Here is an 18,939-nt window from a genome sequence, read left to right as displayed (position 1 = left end):
TGTGTGGTATCCTGTGTGGATGTGAAGCTTGTGCAGTATCTTGTGTGGTGTGTGGTATCCTGTGTGGATGTGCAGTGGCATTGTATGTGCAGATTCTGGGATATGTTAGTGTTGAATGTATGTGAGCTTATGTACGTGTATTTAAATGCTTAAATAATTAGGGCGAAGTAAAACTCTCCGCCCGAGGGCTTACTAAGAAAGGTGAGTGTCCTGATAAGTATCAATTGTAGCCTTTCCTGAATAAAAGGGGAAAGCTACAAACAGAATCAAAACAGAGGGAAGGTACATGTATGGTCGTGTAATCTTCCCTATCCTCGAGAACTTTCACTGGTAAATATTTATGTATGTGTGCGTGGATATGCATGTGTATTCTCTGTTGTGGTGGATTAAGAAACAACTATATTTTATATATATTAAAACTCATTTGCCACACACTGTTATAATTTATTCTATCCTTATTGAAAAGTGTCTCACCCCAGTGGATTATTATCTTTTCAGGTCCTTCTGGTGATCAAGCTTAGCATGCTCCGGGGCCGGGTTTAGTTTTTGTGATTGTGAGTGAATGTAGATATTGGAACTTTTAAGTTGATGTCTTTATATTTTCCTGGTTATGTAATACAAAGTGAAGGGATACACTTTTGGGATGTATAGTATAGAACTCTGGTATTATAATGGAGAATGTTTAATTATTTTCGCTACGTGTATGTTAGATATGGTATCAGAGACGTAGGGATGGTCTTATAACACCCCGGGCCCCACTTGGTGGGTTCAGGGCGTTACAAAGTGGTATCAGAGTTTTAGGTTGTTAGATTCTGCAGACATAAGGGCGGATTAATACCAGAGTAGAGGTTCGATATATGATAAGGGTAGGAAATGGGTAGATCAGGATATTGATATGAATTTTGAGTTCGTTTCATAGCTTGGAGGCAGAAATCCCTCGACGGACTTCTGTGATTTTATGAATTAGTTAACGGGTTCAGAAAACGGCAAATCCATCGATGGTGATGTTTCTAATTAAAGAGACTAGAACTTGAAATTAGAACTTGAAGGTTAGGTTGGTTGATTTGTGGAGGAAAGTCTTTGAAGGAGAATCTTGGTAATTTAGGTGTTGTGATTTGACGGTTTGTGGTCAAATTGGATGCTTGATGTTTTTAATTGAGGATTTGAATGTTAAGTAACATATTTATGCATATTTGTGGAGTATATTGAATTTGTGGTACGAGGATGGTTAGGTAAATGGATTGATTAGCGAATTTCGAGGACGAAATTCTTTTAAGGAGGGGAGAATGTAATAACCCAGAAAAAATTTTTTATTAAGATCAATTATCAATTAATTAATTAATTATTATTAAATTGACTCAATTAAATTAAGTAATATGATGGTTATATATATATATGCCTAAATATATAAGGAAAAGCGATATATATATAAGTATATAATATAATATTATTATAATATAAGTTATATATTTATATATATAGAAAGCTAGAAGCTTCCTGAACTTTGAAAAGATTTCAAATTGAAATCTCAATTTCAATTTCCCTGCAAATAGAAGCCCCCCCCCCCCTTTTCTTCTTCTTGACCGTGAGGCCACTCTCTCTCTCTCCTCACGCTCCCTTTCTCTTTCTCCTCGATTTCCTTGGCCAAACGTGCGCTGATCAAAGTACGGAAAATACCACTGGGTTCCATTCTCGACTGCCAACATTTTAACCGGAGTGGATTCGTGATTAGGGCATTATAGGTACCACTCCTGGGATAGGATAAACTCACTCTCTCTCTTCAATTTCTCCTCAATATTTAGTCAAATTGACAATCGGACACCACCACAGGGTCTCGGCTTTGATTCTGAGCAAATTAATCGAAACAAATTTTAGGTTTGGGTATCCTAGGCACCATTCCAAGGCTCAGGTAAGGGGAATAAGTTATAACAGCTTTTTATTAATTTTGAATCGGTTAAATTTGAGTATGTAAATTTATATATATAAGTATGATTTCTGAATGGTTTAGGCAATTGAAAATAATGATTTTTGATTATAAATCATATTTGGGAAAAACCGTGTGGCATGAGAATAGCCTTTCATAATTAACTGGTTGTAAATACTATTTGGTTGTAAATTCTGCTTGGTTGTGAATACTGTCAGCTTGTGAATATTGTCTGTTTGTGAATACTGTCAGCTTGTGAATACCGTCTGGTTGTGAATACTGTGGCGAATGCGTTGATGTGCCTGGATGATTGGTAATGTCATTGATGTGTATTGTGGTTCATGTAAATTGCGATATAACTTTGACAGTGACATGAAGAGGTCGTTATATCTTACTTGATATAAATCACCATATAACGTTGACAGTGACATGAGGAGGTCGTTATATGGTCATTTATATAAAGGGGGTAAAACGTTGGCAGTGGAATAAGGAGTTCATTTTACCGATTTACTATGAATAGGGTTGTGAGTGTGTGTTGTGATTGTGAAAGTGTGTGAAGTACATGCGTGGTATCCTATGTGGATGAGTATCCTGTGTGGACGTGAAGCTTGTGCAGTAACCTATGTGGATGTGTGGTATCCTGTATGGATGTGCTGTGGCATTGTATATGCAGATTCTGAGATATGTTAGTGTTGAATGTATGTGAGCTTATGTACATGTATTTAAATGCTTAAATAATTAGGGCGAAGTAAAACTCTTTGCCCGAGGACTTACTGAGAAAGGTGAGTGCCCTGATAAGTATCAATTGTAGCCTCACCCGAATAAAAGGGGAAAGCTACAAATGGTATCAAAGCAAAGCGAAGGTACATGTATGGGCATGTAATCTTCCCTATCCTCGGGAACTTTCGCCGGTAAATATTTATGTATGCGTGCGTGGATATGCATGTGTATTCTCTGTTGTGGTGGATTAAAAAATAGCTATATTTTATATATATTGAAACTCATTTGCCACACACTGTTATAATTTATTCCATCCTTACTAAGAAGTGTCTTTCCCCAGTGGATTATTATCTTTTCAGGTCCTTTTGGTAATCGAGCTTAGCAAGCTCCAGGGCCGGGTTTAGTTTTTGTGATTGTGAGTGAATGTAGATACTGGAACGTTTAAGTTGATGTCTTTATATTTTCTTGGTTATGTAATATAAAGTGAAGGGATACACTTTTGGGATGTATAGTATAGAACTCTGGTATTACAATGGAGAATGTTTAATTATTTCCGCTGCGTGTATGTTAGATATGGTATCAAAGACGTAGGGATGCTCTCATAACACCTTGGGCCCCACTTGGCGGGTTCGGGGCTTTACATTCTATCTCTCATGGCTGAAAATCCTTGATGCTGTCCTACATCACACAGTCAAACTATCCGCTCCTAAATGGTCTTTAATGTGCCTTCATCTTGGTTAAAATCCAAGTTAAACCTGCTTTGCAAGGTCCTAAATTTCAATTTCGACTAAAATTTCAAGGCTTCAAAATCACAGAAAATTTGATTGAAATTCGAATGTTGATGTTAATTTCAATGTCCATGTCAATTTATTAAAATTTTAAAATTATGGAAATTTGTAGTAAAGCATGGAATTCTTTAATGGAACTTCTAAAACTATTAACACACATAACAACACAAGGTTTAGAAACAAAGTATTATAGATAAAATACATTAAGGATATGTTTGTGGTGTATAAGAATCAATTTGTGTAGTATGATAATGATATTAAACATATTCAATTAATATATCAAGGATACGTTTGTGGTGTATAAGAATCAATTCTTGTAGTATGATAACGATATTAAACATATTCAATTAATATAAATGAAATTCATAAATTAGTTAAATACTATTTATTATACAAATACAGACAAATAATATAGTAACTAATATCCAAGTTTAATTTTCTGTATAATTTCAAAAATATGAACAATATTCATATCCTTCTTATAATAACATTTAGTTTGAATAAGAAAATGAAAATAAATTAAGACAAAAGTTTCAATTTGGGTTTTGAATCTCAAATTTGAATTTTAAGGAAATTTCATTCTATAGTTAAAATTTCGATAAATTTTTCTGAAATTTTGAGATTTTGATAAATATTGGATGATTCATGAAAATTTCGATGGAAATTTTTTTAATCAGAAATTGAATACCATTTCGATTTTGGGGGTGATGGGAGGCGGAAATTTTAACAATTTCATGGAAAATGGAGACCAATGAATCTGAGTTACAAAATTTCATAAAACCGCTACAACCTCCAAAAATACCATCCTCACTCAGGTATTGCAACCTCTTGCCATCACATGAGAACAGTAAAGCCCTCAACCTATCTAACATCAAATTTTCATTTTCAATGTTGAATTGGGCCTCATTTTCAGAGTGTACTATACTTACGTTTTTAAGAGAAGGGATCGTTTCACATGGAGGACAACAGGCTAAAAGGGGTGTCAAGCCTTTGTGCCATGTACTATGAGCTAGGGCACAGTGTCCATATTTTTTTGTATTAACGTATTTTGAGGTTTTCGCATGGCGACTATAAATACTTTTGTATTTGAGGGTTAAAACATCAAGGCAATTTCATTTTACAGTATAGTGGAGTTGCAGGGACTGGGGCAAATTGTTGATGCAATCCAACTGGTGGATGCAAGAACACTACCAAACCACGTAAATTGTTATCTCCTTCTCTCCCTTTTTATTCCGTTTTTCCCTTTCTTTCCTTGGTGTTTGTGAATATGAACAATTTGTTAGGTTGTTTTCGCAATATTTCGTTATGCTCAAAGTTTACTTATGCATAGACCTAGACCAACATTGTTATATATATATATATATATATATATATCTTATTGTTCTTTTTATGTCTTCAGTTTGAAAAAAATTCACCCTATAAAGCCGTCATAAGTTTGCTTCGTACTTGGCCAAAATATGCATCTAGATCAACATATTACCTTTTCTAATCTTCGTACTAGGCCTTCGTTATTAAATTAAACGGTTCATAAAGTGCACTCATGAGTTTGTCTTGCACAAGCCAAAATATGAAAATACCCATCATTATTATCAAATGTTCCAGGTAACATCAAATAGGAGTTTCTAATTTGGTCTTCAGTTGATTTTCCAATGACTCAATGAGGTTTCTAGTACACAACAACAACAGCAAAACCAAGCCTTAGTCCCACTAAGTGGGGTCGGCTATATGAATCATTTTCCGCCAATTTATGCGATCATGGACCATTTCTTTTGATAGATTTAAGGATATTAAATCCTTACTCACTATCTCCTCCCAAGTTATTTTAGGTCTACCCCTTCTACTGCCCCCCACAGTAACTAAGTCACTCTTCCTCACAGGTGCACTATAAGGCATACGTTGCAAGTGTCCCTACCATTTGAGTCATCCCTCCCTTATCTTATCTTCTGTAGGAGCTACACCTAACTTACCATGAATATGTTCATTCCTTAATTTATCTTTCAATGTTATACCACTCATCTATCTAAGCATTCTCATCTCGGCAACTTTCACTTTTTGGATATTATGTTTCTTCGTCACCCAACATTCCGATCCATATAGCATAGCCGGTCTTATAGCTGTCCTATAAAACTTCCCTTTCAATTTTAAGGGTATTCTACGATCACATAGCACACTTGAAGCATTTCTCCATTTTACGCAACCTACTTTAACTCTATGCATTACATCATCTTCAATTTCTCCTTCAGCTTGCATAATAGATCCAAGGTATCGAAATCTAGAAGTGTTATTTATTTCTTCATCATCAAGTTTAACTTTGTCTCCAATATTCCTCCTATCATTACTAAAATTACATTTCATATATTCTTTTTTATTTCTACTTATCCTAAAGCCTCTAGATTCCAAAGATTCTCTCCATAATTCTAACTCAGCCTCTACTCCGTCCCTAGTTTTGTCAATTGATACGATATCATCTGCAAACAACATACACCATAGAACCTCCTTTTGAATACTCTTAGTCAATTGGTCCATCACTAAAGCAAAAAGATAAGGACTCAAAGCAAATTCTTGATGTACACCTATGGTAATTGGAAATTCTCTAGTTTCTCCATCTATAGTCCTTACACTAATCATTACTCCGTCGTACATATCCTTAATGACATTGGTATACCAATAACATACACCCTTTTTTTCTAAAACCCACCATAGAACTTCCCTAGGTCTTCTATCATATGCTTTCTCAAGGTCAATAAATACCATATGCAAGTCCCTCTTCTTTTTCCTAAATTTTTTCATTAATCTTCTTAAAAGATAATTAGCTTCTGTGGTAGATCTCCTAGGCATAAAACCAAATTGATTTTTTGAGATCTTCGTTTCTAATCTTAATCTTTGTTCAACTACCCTTTCCCATAGTTTCATCGTATGACTCATAAGTTTAATTTCACGATAGTTATTACAATTTTGAATATCTCCTTTATTTTTGTATATAGGTATTAAAGTGCTTTTCCTCCATTCATTTGGCATTTTCTTAGTGTTTACAATTGTATTAAATTAATTAGTTAACCATATAATTCCGTTATCACCCAAGCATTTCCAAACTTCAATTGGGATGTTATTTGGTCCCATAGCTTTCCCATTTTTCATCTTTTTTAGTGCAAACTTAACTTCGTTAACTCTAATTTTGTGAATAAATCTTATATTTTTAGTCTTTTGCTCATTTGACAATTCTAAGTTTAAGCCTTCTATTTGGTTTTCGTTAAACAACTTACTAAAGTAACTTCGCCATCTTTCTTTAATATCTTCGTCCTTAACCAAGACAATATCATCCTCACTTTTTATACATTTTACATTTCCTAAGTTCTTGCTCTTCCTTTCTCTAGCTTTAGCAAGTTTAAATATATCTCTTTCCCCTTCTTTTGCACCTAATATATCATACAAACTATTAAATGATCTATATTTAGCTTCACTAACAGGCCTTTTTGCATCCTTTCTTGCCTCCTTATATTTTTCAAAGTTATCTTTGTTTCTATATTTTTGCCACGTTTTATACCAAATTCTTTTTGTCTTTATGATTAGTACATCTTTATCCCACCACCAGCTCTCTTTGCTATTCGAGAATCTTCCCCTTGATTCACCTAAAATCTCTTTTGCTATCTTTTTAATAGAGCCAGTTAATCTATTCCAAAGAGTATTTGTATCTATCCCATCCTCTAAGGTCCAATCCCCATCTTTGATCATTTTATCTTTAAATTTTATTATATTTTCTCCTTTTAGGTTCCACAATCTAGTTCTCCTACACTGGTTTATTTTATTCTTTTTCTTCCATTTTTTTAATACATATATCTAACACTAAGACTCTACGTTGTGTGGTTAGGCTTTCACATGGAATAACTTTACAATCCTTACATGATAAACGATCTACCTTCCTAGTTAAAAAAAAATATCTATTTGACTTCTATTTTGTCCACTTTTAAAGGTTATCAAGTGTTTTTCTCTCTTCTTAAAGCAAGTATTCATTATACTAAAATCATATGACATAGAAAAGTCTAAGATCATCACCCCAGACTTATTTTTGTCTCCGTATCCATATCCTCTATGTATCCTCTCATAATTTTTATTATCTTTTCCAACGTGTCCATTCAGATCTCCTCCTATAAATATTTTCTAAGTCCTTGGTATGCCTTGTATAATACTATCCATATCTTCCCAAAATTGTCTCTTAAGATTTTCTGCTAAGCCAACTTAAGGAGCATAAGCACTAATGATATTTATTATCTCTTGTTCTAATACCATCTTGAATTTTATAATTCTATCCCTTACTCTAGTTACATCCACAACGCTATCTTTTAAGTTTTTGTCTATAATAATGCCTACTCCATTTTTATGTTTTTCTTTTCCAGTGTACCAAAGTTTAAATCTTGATTTATCGATTTCTCTAGCTTTCTCCCCCACCCACTTAGTTTCTTAAAGGGAAATTATATTAATTCTTCTTCTAATCATTGTATCCACAATTTCCATTCTTTTACCCATAAGTGTCCTTATATTCCAAGTTGCTAATCTAATTCTAGTTTCCCGAACTAACATCTTTACCTGTCCACATCCAGAATGATGCAGGAACCCTCGCACATTTGACACCGTACCCAGGTGCCGACACGGCACGTCGCTTCGGGGCAACAACCTAGCCCACCCTCGCCCACTTTTTGCTACACCCGGGTGGTTCAAGTGCAATGCGTCACTCGTAGGGGATGCCCCAACAAGTATTCGGTAAGGATTCATATCATAGTGATATGACAAATTTTATGTTGGTTGTCAGCTACCTAATGCAACCCTCCTCCTTAACCCGGGCTTGGGACCGGTTGTGTGTGAAAATTAGGACATTAAGTGCATCTAGTGAGGTTGTAATTCTTATATTATGCTCCTTCAAAGTTATGTTGCTACTTAATCAAAATTAACTACTTGATAATTTCCAAAAAAAAACAGCAACTATATAAGTATATAAATATAATAAAGAGACAAAGAATGATATCCAGTATTAAAAACAGCAGAACATTACAACTCCAATACAAATAAGAAAGAGTTGCTTAAAAAAAATTATAACTTTTTGCAGCGGAGAGTGAATGTAATATGATGAGAAACATCCTGACAAGAAAAATGATTTTATATATGCTTTAATGATAAATGACAAAAGCTTCAAGAAACAAATACACACCAGCACGAACCTTGAGCCTTGCTGGATTTGTGCAGCTTTGTTCTTTGACACAAAGTTTGTCATCTTCTCATGCAACCGTTCGCTAGCCTGAGATGTCACTCACTATTAAAGTAAGCCATTGTGGTTATCATGTATCCAAATGAAAAAAATAAATATGCACAAGCCATACATCAGCTATATGTGCATGGCGGAGCTCATGCCAAACGGGATCATGGTCCTCCAGAATGACCTCCTTCTTCTCAGATTGACCACCAGTTTTACTAGGGATCTGCATACATGTGTTAACATTCAATCTATGCTTTTCACCAATAAAGAAGAAGAAGAAGAAGAAGAAGAAGAAGAAGAAGAAGAAGAAAAGAAAATAAAATTAAAATGAAGCAGAATCCCATTCCTCCCCCCTCCAAGAAAAAACACTAACTAGAAGACATACCTCATGTAAATATTTATTTCCCTCCATATCCAGTAAGTCATGGCACATGGCATCATAAGTCCATTCATGTATGATCGGAGCAATCTAAACTAACAAATTCATCACATACAACAAAATCAAATTGATGGGGCATGTAGCAAGTGGGTTACAACTGAAAAATTAATAGTAACCTGATCAACAGATCTATCCAGGATGAGCAACTCGCATGTTTCACTCTGTGGAAAATTAGGAATGGAAGATTTATATTTTTCAAGGCAACTCCAAACAGCAGCAGCAAGCTTTCCAGGAACTAAATCGCGAAAGGTTGCCATTGCGGATGCATCAAGTGACTTGGTGGCACGATATCGCACAAAAGGAAGTTCCTGTGAAATTGGAGGGAGGAAAAAAAAACCTATTTTATTAATACAAATTTCATTGTTTTCCATTTTAAATTGGTTCAATTTAATTAAATTTTTGCATCGCAATTCCAACCATGTTGCAGAAGTTGCCCCCAACAAGGAGCATAAGTGATGCAGGGGCAGCATCAAGGTTCTGCAGCCATGGAGAAATTAGAAGAGAGGAAGTAAGGGGAAGGGAGGAGAGGGGAGATACCAGGGGGTAACTCACATTCAATTCAATCAAATTCATCAGCAACTGCCTACATCATGGCTTTCACACACTACTTACAAGAAAGCCTCTAAACAGATGAAATTACACACATACCCCTAAACTACATTGCACTAAAAACATACCGCTAGAATACACAATTACTAAAAATAAGTCCCCAACGAATAATTCAAATACAAGCAAACTATGTTGAGAATGTCAAAGTATTGTGTGAATGGCCAAATGGTTTGGCCTTGAGTTCTGTATATTGTATATAGACTTTACAAGAATGCTATACATGGAAAGCAAATAAGTTCCAGCATGATTCTAGCCCTATACATGTAAACTATAATCTGCCAAGCCCTATACATGTAAACTATGATCTGTCAAAAATATATGCTAATTGTACAGAATAATGAATGGAGAAATAAGGAAATAATTGTGGCCTGAAATAAGGAAAGAAGTGTGGACAGCAAGGCTTTTGTTGTTTGCTGTTCCTTTGACAGCCCCCCTCAAATTGATGAGGGTTGATCAACAAGCATCAATTTGCTACTTAGGAAGCAATGTCGATGACGAGTGAGAGCCTTGGTGAAGATATCAGCAATTTGTAATTCAGTGGAAATATGTGGAAGAGTGATAACAAGAGCTTCAAATGCTTCACAGATAGAGTGACAATCAACTTCAATATGCTTCGTGTGCTCATGATAGACAGGATTGGCCATGATTTGGATAACACTCATATTATCGGCATGTAGAGGTGTAGGATCGGTCTCAAAAAAATCTAGCTCAGCAAGCAAACATCTAAGCCAAATAATTTTAGAACAAGCAAGAGACATCGCCCGGTATTCAGATTCCGTCGATGACTTAGAAACTCTGTCTTGCTTCTTACTCTTCCAAGAGATCAATGCATTACCTAAGAACACACACCAACCAATGATGGTGCGACGTGTATCCACCCAACCAACCCAATTAGCATTGTTATAAGCAGCAAGGCGAGGAGAATTGCCCACGGGGAAGAATGAACCACGGGCAGAAGTGCCCTGAACATAGCGTATGATCCTACGGACAGCGGCCAAATGAAGATGATGAGGAGTCAGAAGAAACTGGATGACTTGTTGTACAACAAAAGAAATGTCTGGCCTAGTAATGGTGAGATAAACAAGGCTTCTCACCAACTTCTGGTATAAACTGGGATTAGCAAGTAAGTCACCCTCCTCTTTGCGAAGCTTGACATTTAATTCCATGGGAGTATCAACAGAAGTACCCTCTTGAAGACCAGCTATAGCAACCAACTCACTAGCATACTTATGTTGATTGAGTGAAATACCAAAGGGACTACGATGCACCTCAAGACCAAGAAAATATGTGCGAGACTCAAGATCTTTCGTAAGAAAGGAACCAGCAGTGAATAGAGTCATCTTGTTTCGTAAGAAAGGAACCAGCAGTACACTACACTTCAACTTGGTGAGTGGAAGAATCCTTGGGGAAAGTACCAAGGATTCCATCACCATGAATAGAGTCCTTTTAACTTGCAAACGACCCTTCAAGAAGATAAGGTTTGCAATAAATTAAGGGCACAACCAACTTTGTTGGAGCAAATTCTCAAAAGACGAGCACGACCCTCAATTTCAGAAAATATTGACAAGTGTAGAAGAGGGTACACTCTCTAAAGGATGGACAAAATCTTTTGATGGGGGACTTCATTATTTGGGTAGGCTTTGTGTTCCACATGATTTGAAAAAGGAAGTTTTACAAGAAGCACGTTATTCTAGATACATAATCCATCTCAATAACACTAAGATGTATAGAGATTTGAAGAGGCAATTTTGGTGGATAGGTATGAAGAACATGAGAGAATTTGTCATAAAATGTCTAACTTGTCAACAAGTGAAAGTTGAACATCAAAATCCTGCAGGTTTATTATAGCCATTACCAATAGCACAATGAAAATGGGATGAGGTAACAATGGATATTGTTTCAGAGTTGCCAAGGACTACACTCATGGTTTTAAATCGCGGTAGTAGGTAGCGTAACGTAATGGTAATGAGTGCAATGGGAAGCGGGAGTAGTGGATGTTACATAACGGGAAGAGAGTTTAACGGGCATGAATTTTTTTTCGAGCACACATAACCTTGTGCACATTAGTGTACTTGCATGTTTTAAGCTTTTAACCATTCTAAAAAAAAGAGTTTTAGTGCCTTTTGTATCCTTTAGTTCAATTAACTAAGTTATTTGGTAAGGGAAAGAAGTTTACACTTGTTTCAAACTACGATTGATAGAAAAATTACGTGTGTGCTTATTTATACTTTTCATTGTTCTTATGTGCCCTAAATTAATTAATAAAACCAAATACATTATACAATCCATTGATCTATTAGACACATAAGACATACGAATAATACAAAAATAAAATAACTAGAAAAGAAAGAAGGTTGAAGTTGAAAAATATAGAACATAAATATCAAATTACTAGTATTATCAAAATAAAATATTTTCCTAACAAGTTAGTCTTTTCAAATCTGAAGTAGCTCATATTCACAATGTTTTCCGTTGAGGGAGGATGTCATTTAAGAAGAGAATCCTATTCAGATTCTTGAAAAGAAGGAAAGGGTCTTAAAGAAAAAGGTTATTCCTTTGGTCAAGGTACTATGGCAACACCATGGCATCAAAGAAGCAACTTGAGAATCAGAAATTGACATGGCAGAAAGATATCCTCATTTGTTTGCAGCCCAAGGTCATATGAAATTTCAGGGACAAAATTTCTTAACCCGAGAGAGTTGTGATAACCATACCCTTTAGGCCGCAGTAAATTTAAAGTTCTTTGATAAATTAGCATGACTTGCTCTGTTTTGCAATAAAAAAGTTCATACTAGCCATGTTATTCATTTATTTGAGTTGTGTTAACAGATATTGGGAATTCCATTTGACTTATTAGTGCTAGGAGACTTAGATGAAAGCAAATTATAGCGTTCATGCTAAAACATAAATAGCATAAGATTTGGGGTAGAGAGAGAGAGAGAGATGGGGCATGCTAAAACTAGGTGTGACACCTGGCAGCACTACAAACCAGCAGCAGCCACCTGGCAGCTCTGAAAACCAGCAGCAGACACCTAGCGCACAGATGCCAACACTACAGGACCCCTGTTACCACCAGCTGCTACGGTCCTGCCATGTGTCCAGTTGCTTTCTTGACCTTTGCAGCCCTGCAGAGCAACCCGAACACAGAAAAGAATACCACAAACTCTTGCTGAAAACACTAGTTCTAGAGAGGGAGAAGAGGAAAGAGAGAGGGAGAGATAACTCTGCAGAAAATCAGGAAAATTCAGAGTAAATCAAGAGAAAAATACCGGAAATTCAGAGGAAAACTTAAACTAAGTTGAAGAATCTGAAAATCAAGGTAGGTGTTCTTAATTTTCATTTATTCACCTAAGGATTTTGGGTATTTAAAGGAAACAAGGGTAGAAACTTGCATATGGTTGAATCCAGGAAGATTTAAGCTTGTTATCTCTAATTACTTGATGTGGCTGCATAATGCAAATATGTTTTCTTTGGTCATCATAGATGCTTATCTTGTTTAGTTGGGAAATTTTCACATGATAGATATTCATCTTGTAAGGATGATGGCTGACTTGCTATGTCAAAGCTTGTGTATGCATTTGTTGAATTGTTATTGTGTGAAATAGATAGCACCATGTGTTGTTGTGGCTGTGAAATTGTGGAATTTGAGCAAGTAGGCTTGTGTCTCCCTTAGATGAAAGACCCTGAATCTCCGGATGGCATTTCCGTGCTAAGCAGTGGTCAGCCAAGCTGGAATTTGGCACTTGTTTGAGATGAACTTTGCACTTAATTGGGACAGCGCTGCTATGTTATAAAAAAAAAATGTGTAAATGCATGCTATTTGGATGTTTTGCAATGGTAACATTAGATGAACAGATTGCTTTGAATAAAGAGTGTATTCATGCATATTACTTTAAATCAAGAGCGTATGATGCACCTCATGATTATAAATGCATGTAAGAAATCATATGTTAAGTATTGAAATCCTTGTTTGAATAAAGGGGAATTAAGAATGTCTATTGAGCTTGTGGTAGCTCACCCTATTTCTTAATAATTTCAGGCTCAAACTGAAGGAGAGCTCCACTTGTTAAGCTCTCCAAGATACTACCATTTCGACATGTATTATAGGTTCAATTTTTAGTGGTTATGTATGTAGACTAGGGAATGTGAAAAATGTTGTATGTGAAGTACAACCCAATGTAAAGAGCTTGTCAAAGTGAAAAACGTTTTAATTGCTTATGAAATATATATATATGTGTGTGTGTGTGTGTGTGTGTGTGTGTGTGTGTCTTGTGGTTTCAACAAATGTTCACTCTTAATTGGCTTTTGACTTGTTTCCAAATGACAATTTGTGAAACAAATTCTTCCCTACGCCTAGTGACTCCATTGGATTTTAGATGGAGTCATGGCTGGGTCACACGCCAAAAATAAGGATGTGACATAACATCTATATCCTTTGAGTTCTAGAGTACTCAAGAGCAACACATTTAACACCATAAGGAGAGAACTTGTCTTGACTAATATGTGGAACGTGAACAAAGCATGTGCACCCAAAAAGACATGAGGCACAACAAAGAACTTGGATGTTTTTAGGTGGATGATGGATAATAGAATCCTCAACCAACACGGGAGGGCATCCTATTAAGGAAAAAACTTTAAAAGGCAACTATGATCACATAACTAAGGTTACAGAATTCTAGGAGGAATCACAAACTAAATAGTCTCTTACAGCCAAGTTGGCTTTGACCACACAGAACAGAGGAAACCACAGCTAAGAACTGTAGGCAGTGCGGACAATCAATAAACCTGGCAGCATCTACAAGCATATGTGGGCATGACCAGGAGATAATGCACACTTGCAACATCATAGCAGTATCATCACTTGACAACTAATCAGAGGAAGCATCACAACAGCAACAGCAGTCTGCAAGAAACAGTATGTGACTGTCTTTACAACAGCAAACTACCACGAGCCACACAACACCCACAAGAGTTTCTCATAGCTGTGAAGAGGAGATGAAACCCTAAAGGATTCTCACACAAGAGAAGAGATCTCTACTTTCAAGCAAGAGATATGAAGAATGGAAGAGAAGTCGACAGTCCCCTAGAACTTTCGTACAACGCCAGGTCTGCCCTCTCTATATATATTAATAATAACAGGGCATGAAGGACAACAATATCCTCACTCGCACCCATTCCAGCAGAATAGGAATGTATCCATTCATGCTGACAAGGACATCCAGATTTCCAGGAAGTTGGTTTTTTGTAGGAATTTGGATGCCATGGGAATCTAAATTCTCATTTGCTGAGGAGAGCTTTACTAATTAAGATAAGAGATTTAGTCCTAGAAGTAGTTGTATAGATTGCTTGAAAACTCCCCGTTTAACCAAATTATATTTAAATATACTTCTCCCATGTTTCCCAAAGATGTCACTTTTAGATGTCTTCAAGCCTTTTGGCAACTGAAGATAAGACGGCCAGAGAGGGATGAAGTACACAAGGAGAATTAAGAGAGTGCTCTTAATAACAGTGACTTTTTTCCCACTGAGAGTATTATTTGTTCCAGACAGCTAGCTTTTGTTCCAAACCTTTTTAGAATAGCCTCCCTGAAACCCTTGTCCTTAAATTTGCCCCCTGAGGGAAGCCCTGGATAGTTCAATGGAAAATTCCCCGCATTCCACATGTTGACTTCCAATGCAGCTTCAAAGCAAAGCAAAATGCACCAAAGATTAAGAGTTTGTTTAGTGCCAGCCTCAAAAAAGATGATGGCGTCATCCATAAAAGGAGGAGAGAAACTAACATTTCCATTGAATTTTTTCGCCACCTTAGGTCCATTTAGGAGACATTCCTCAGTAGGGTTTGGAGGATAAGGCAGAGAACTTCAATGAACAAAATTAAAAGAAGTGAAGACAAAGGGTTGGTGTGTCGTAATCCACTAAACTCTAAAAATAAAAATAAAAATAAAAATAAAATATTGTTGGAAAATGTTGAAAATAATTGGCTTTTCATTAGGATTTTCAAAACCACACAGTACACAACACCTTTGAGAGATATGTATGGTAAGGTTGTCCCACATTGGAAAGTTAAGAAATGTGTTTTTCACAAGTGTGTCTTCCATAACTCGTAACTTATGCACCTACCATTAATAGCCCACTTGAACTCCTTAATGTGGTGCTTGCAGCTTTTCATGTGCACATAGGCTATGGGCTGTAAGGGGCTAGTTGCGCATTGTGCTGCTTTTGTGAGCACTTAGCACTTGGCACATTTGCATCATGCGAGTGCAAAAGTGGAGTTGGGCTTTCGCGTATCTTATTTTGGGTCATGGTTTTGTTAATCTAGGTTATCCACTTTATTATGGGTCACCAAAATTTAAATGTAGCCATCGGCAATTGTAAGGAGAGTTTAAATTTAAATTCATAGAGACAAAAACTTTCTATGAGAAGATGCTTCTATTTCTATTGAAGCAACTATAGGCATATATAAAACACATCTTCATATTCCTATAATTACTGCACTATCTCTCTGCATCCATTCTTTCTCCAATTATTCTCTGGTGAAGATTCAAGTTTCCTATATGTTGAAAGGCTTATTATTGCAGGATACTTGGATTTTTTTTAGACTGGGAACAATCAATATCTTTGTTTGGGGGCCATTGTATCCTAGAGATGGTTCGCCATGGAACTCTTTTGTGCATTATTTAGTGGGGGTGAATTTTGTCTCCTTCTTCTTCTTTTTTGTTTTTTTTTTTACAGCATACTATTAACAAGAATGGAGAAAGTTGGGTGGTTTTAGTTTATATATAACGGTAAGACATAAAATTTTAAAAGTAGCATAAATATTTTGGAGAATATTATGTATTGTTAGATTACCACTTTGTCTAAAAGCTTATTTTTAAACACCACACAAGAAATGTGGGCAACAAGACTAGAATCCATGACCTCTTGGCAAAAATAGCTTGTTACCATATTAGATTACCACTTTGCCTAAAAGCTTAAGCTTTTAGGTTGTGGGCCAATATCAAGCTTTAACATGTATAATGAAATAATTTACATTGACTATTTGTAAAAGCATTTAACCTTTTAACTCTTCTACATCTATAGTACTTGCTTCTCGTCCTAGTTTTGCACTATTAAGAGAGAAAGTTAGAATATGCATACATTAAAAAAAATATCCAGAAAAATCATGCATAATGCTCATTTTCCCTTCAAAGTAGAGGAAAAACAACAACAACAAGAAGCCAAGCCTTAAGTTCCACTAGGTGCGATTGGCTACATGAATCCTTTTCCACCAATTTACAAGATCGTGAGAAATTGTTTCCAACAATTTAAGGGCTGTTAATTCCTTACCCATTGTCGCATTCCAAGTTAGTTTAGGGCTACCCTACCCTTTCTACTTCCACTAATAGAAACTGCCTCACTCCTAACAGGTATACTATTTGGCCTGTGTCGTGGATGCTCAAACTATCTGAGTTGCCCCTCCCTTATCTTATTGTCTACAGTTGCTATGCCTAACTTACTGTGAATATGTTTATTCCTTCATTAATATTTTAAAATTATGCCATTCACCTACCTTAGAATTCTCATTTGGGAAACTTTTACTTTTTGATATGTTCTTTCTTAGTTACCTAACATAATCCAAATAGCATAACTAGTCTTATAGCCATCCAATAAAACCTTCCTTTTAAGGATAAACTTATGCAAGTCCCTTTTCTTTTCCCTAAACCTTTTTCCACTAATCTTCTTTAAAGATATATTGCTTTTGTACTAGATCTCCTAGGCACAAAACCAAATTGGTTTTCTAAATCATCGTTTCTCACCTTAGCCTTTGTTCAATTATCCTTTGCCATAGTTTTATTGTACGATGTAATTTAAATTCCATGATAGTTACTACAATTTTGAATAGCTCCTTTATTTTTCTATATAGGTATTGAAGTGTTTTTGCTTCATTTGTCCAACATTTCCTTAGTTTTTTATAATTGTGTTAAATAAATTAATATATAATTTCATTATCTCCTAGGCATTTTCAAATTTCAATTGGGATTTCATTTGGATCTATAGCTTTTCCATTTTCATCTTTTTTAACGTGAACTTAATTTCATTAACTCTAATTTTGAGTATAAATCTCAAAATTTTATCTTTTTCCTAATTTTTCAATGTTTAAGCCATTGACTTGGTTTTTATTAAATAATTTATAAAGTAACTTCACCATTTTCTTCTATGTCTTCTTTAATGAAGACACTATCATTCTCATGTTTTACACATTTTACATTCCCCAAGTCCTCGCTCTTTCTTTCTCTAGCCCTAGTAAGTTTAAATGTCTCTTTCCCTTTTCTTTTTATTTTTTTTTGTTTCTGATCTAGCATATAAATTATTATATGATCTATGTTTAGCTTCACTAGTGGCCTTTTTTGCACTTGCTTCTTTGTACTCTTCAAGATAGAGGTAAAAATGAAAAAAAATATTAATAAAAAAATTAAAGATATCACCTTTAATGAAGCAAAAACAGTTGCAATTCGAGTAGCCATTACATTCAAGCAAGTATCAAATTTGCGAGAATTCTCCGCATTTCCCCCGAAGAGCTCCTCCAGTGCTAATTCATGATCAGTGATAAATCCCTGCATTAATTAAGTCAGTGATAAATCCCTGCATTAATTAAGTCCAAGTAGATAAACCACCATAACATACATTATTTAGAGAAAAATGGAAAAAATTTGCGGAAATGTTAAAAATGCTCAAAACTAAAGAGTTAAAGAGTTTTTTTCATCTCAAAATAAAATTCATTGGCTAAAGACTTTGTAACTAATTTAATTTAGGGCATACTAAGGCTAGTAATGGTGCATATCTGATGGTGGGTCCAACAACTGCTTATTGTGTTGTCATGGACAAATTAATAGAAATTCATGAAACTGTACCAGATTGAACTCTGTCAATTAAACCATTGCAACAACAGACACAGAAGATCACAATGCTGGGGGAAGCAATAACTTGGGCATGGATATGGGATGTGGATCTAAAATGATATATCCCGCTAACTTGAGAATTGGCAAGAACTCAGACAGAACAGTGATAGCAATGAAAAAACACACATAGATATGTGTATGTATAAATGTAAACATGTGTTTGTGTGTGTGCATCAAAGATTAACTTTTGATAACAAAAATCATATTATTTGTTATATGAATCATAATTAATTCACCAGCATAGAAGGCATTACTTGACTAGGACTGTTGAGC

General features: G+C 35.5%; 1 protein-coding gene across 3 annotated transcripts in view; it reads right to left on the bottom strand.

Moving 5' to 3' along the window:
- LOC131166002 (SNARE-interacting protein KEULE-like) overlaps window positions 1–18,939 on the bottom strand; it is a 73,034-nt gene that overhangs the window by 25,572 nt on the left and 28,523 nt on the right. Inside the window, exons 8-12 of one of the 3 annotated variants that reach the window (XM_058124209.1) lie at window positions 18,193–18,321; window positions 9,236–9,427; window positions 9,066–9,149; window positions 8,805–8,903; window positions 8,646–8,722 (exon numbers count right to left, since the gene is read on the bottom strand). In XM_058124209.1, the coding sequence (XP_057980192.1) occupies window positions 8,646–8,722; window positions 8,805–8,903; window positions 9,066–9,149; window positions 9,236–9,427; window positions 18,193–18,321 (581 nt within the window). The remainder of the gene's footprint in view (window positions 1–8,645; window positions 8,723–8,804; window positions 8,904–9,065; window positions 9,150–9,235; window positions 9,428–18,192; window positions 18,322–18,939) is intronic. The other 2 variants (XM_058124210.1, XM_058124212.1) reach the window with 2 other exon arrangements.

Source organism: Malania oleifera, chromosome 10, assembly GCF_029873635.1.
Source record: "Malania oleifera isolate guangnan ecotype guangnan chromosome 10, ASM2987363v1, whole genome shotgun sequence".
Taxonomy (NCBI): domain Eukaryota; kingdom Viridiplantae; phylum Streptophyta; class Magnoliopsida; order Santalales; family Ximeniaceae; genus Malania; species Malania oleifera.
The sequence above is the reverse complement of the archived record's forward strand: the minus strand, read 5'-3'. Positions and strand labels throughout refer to the sequence as shown.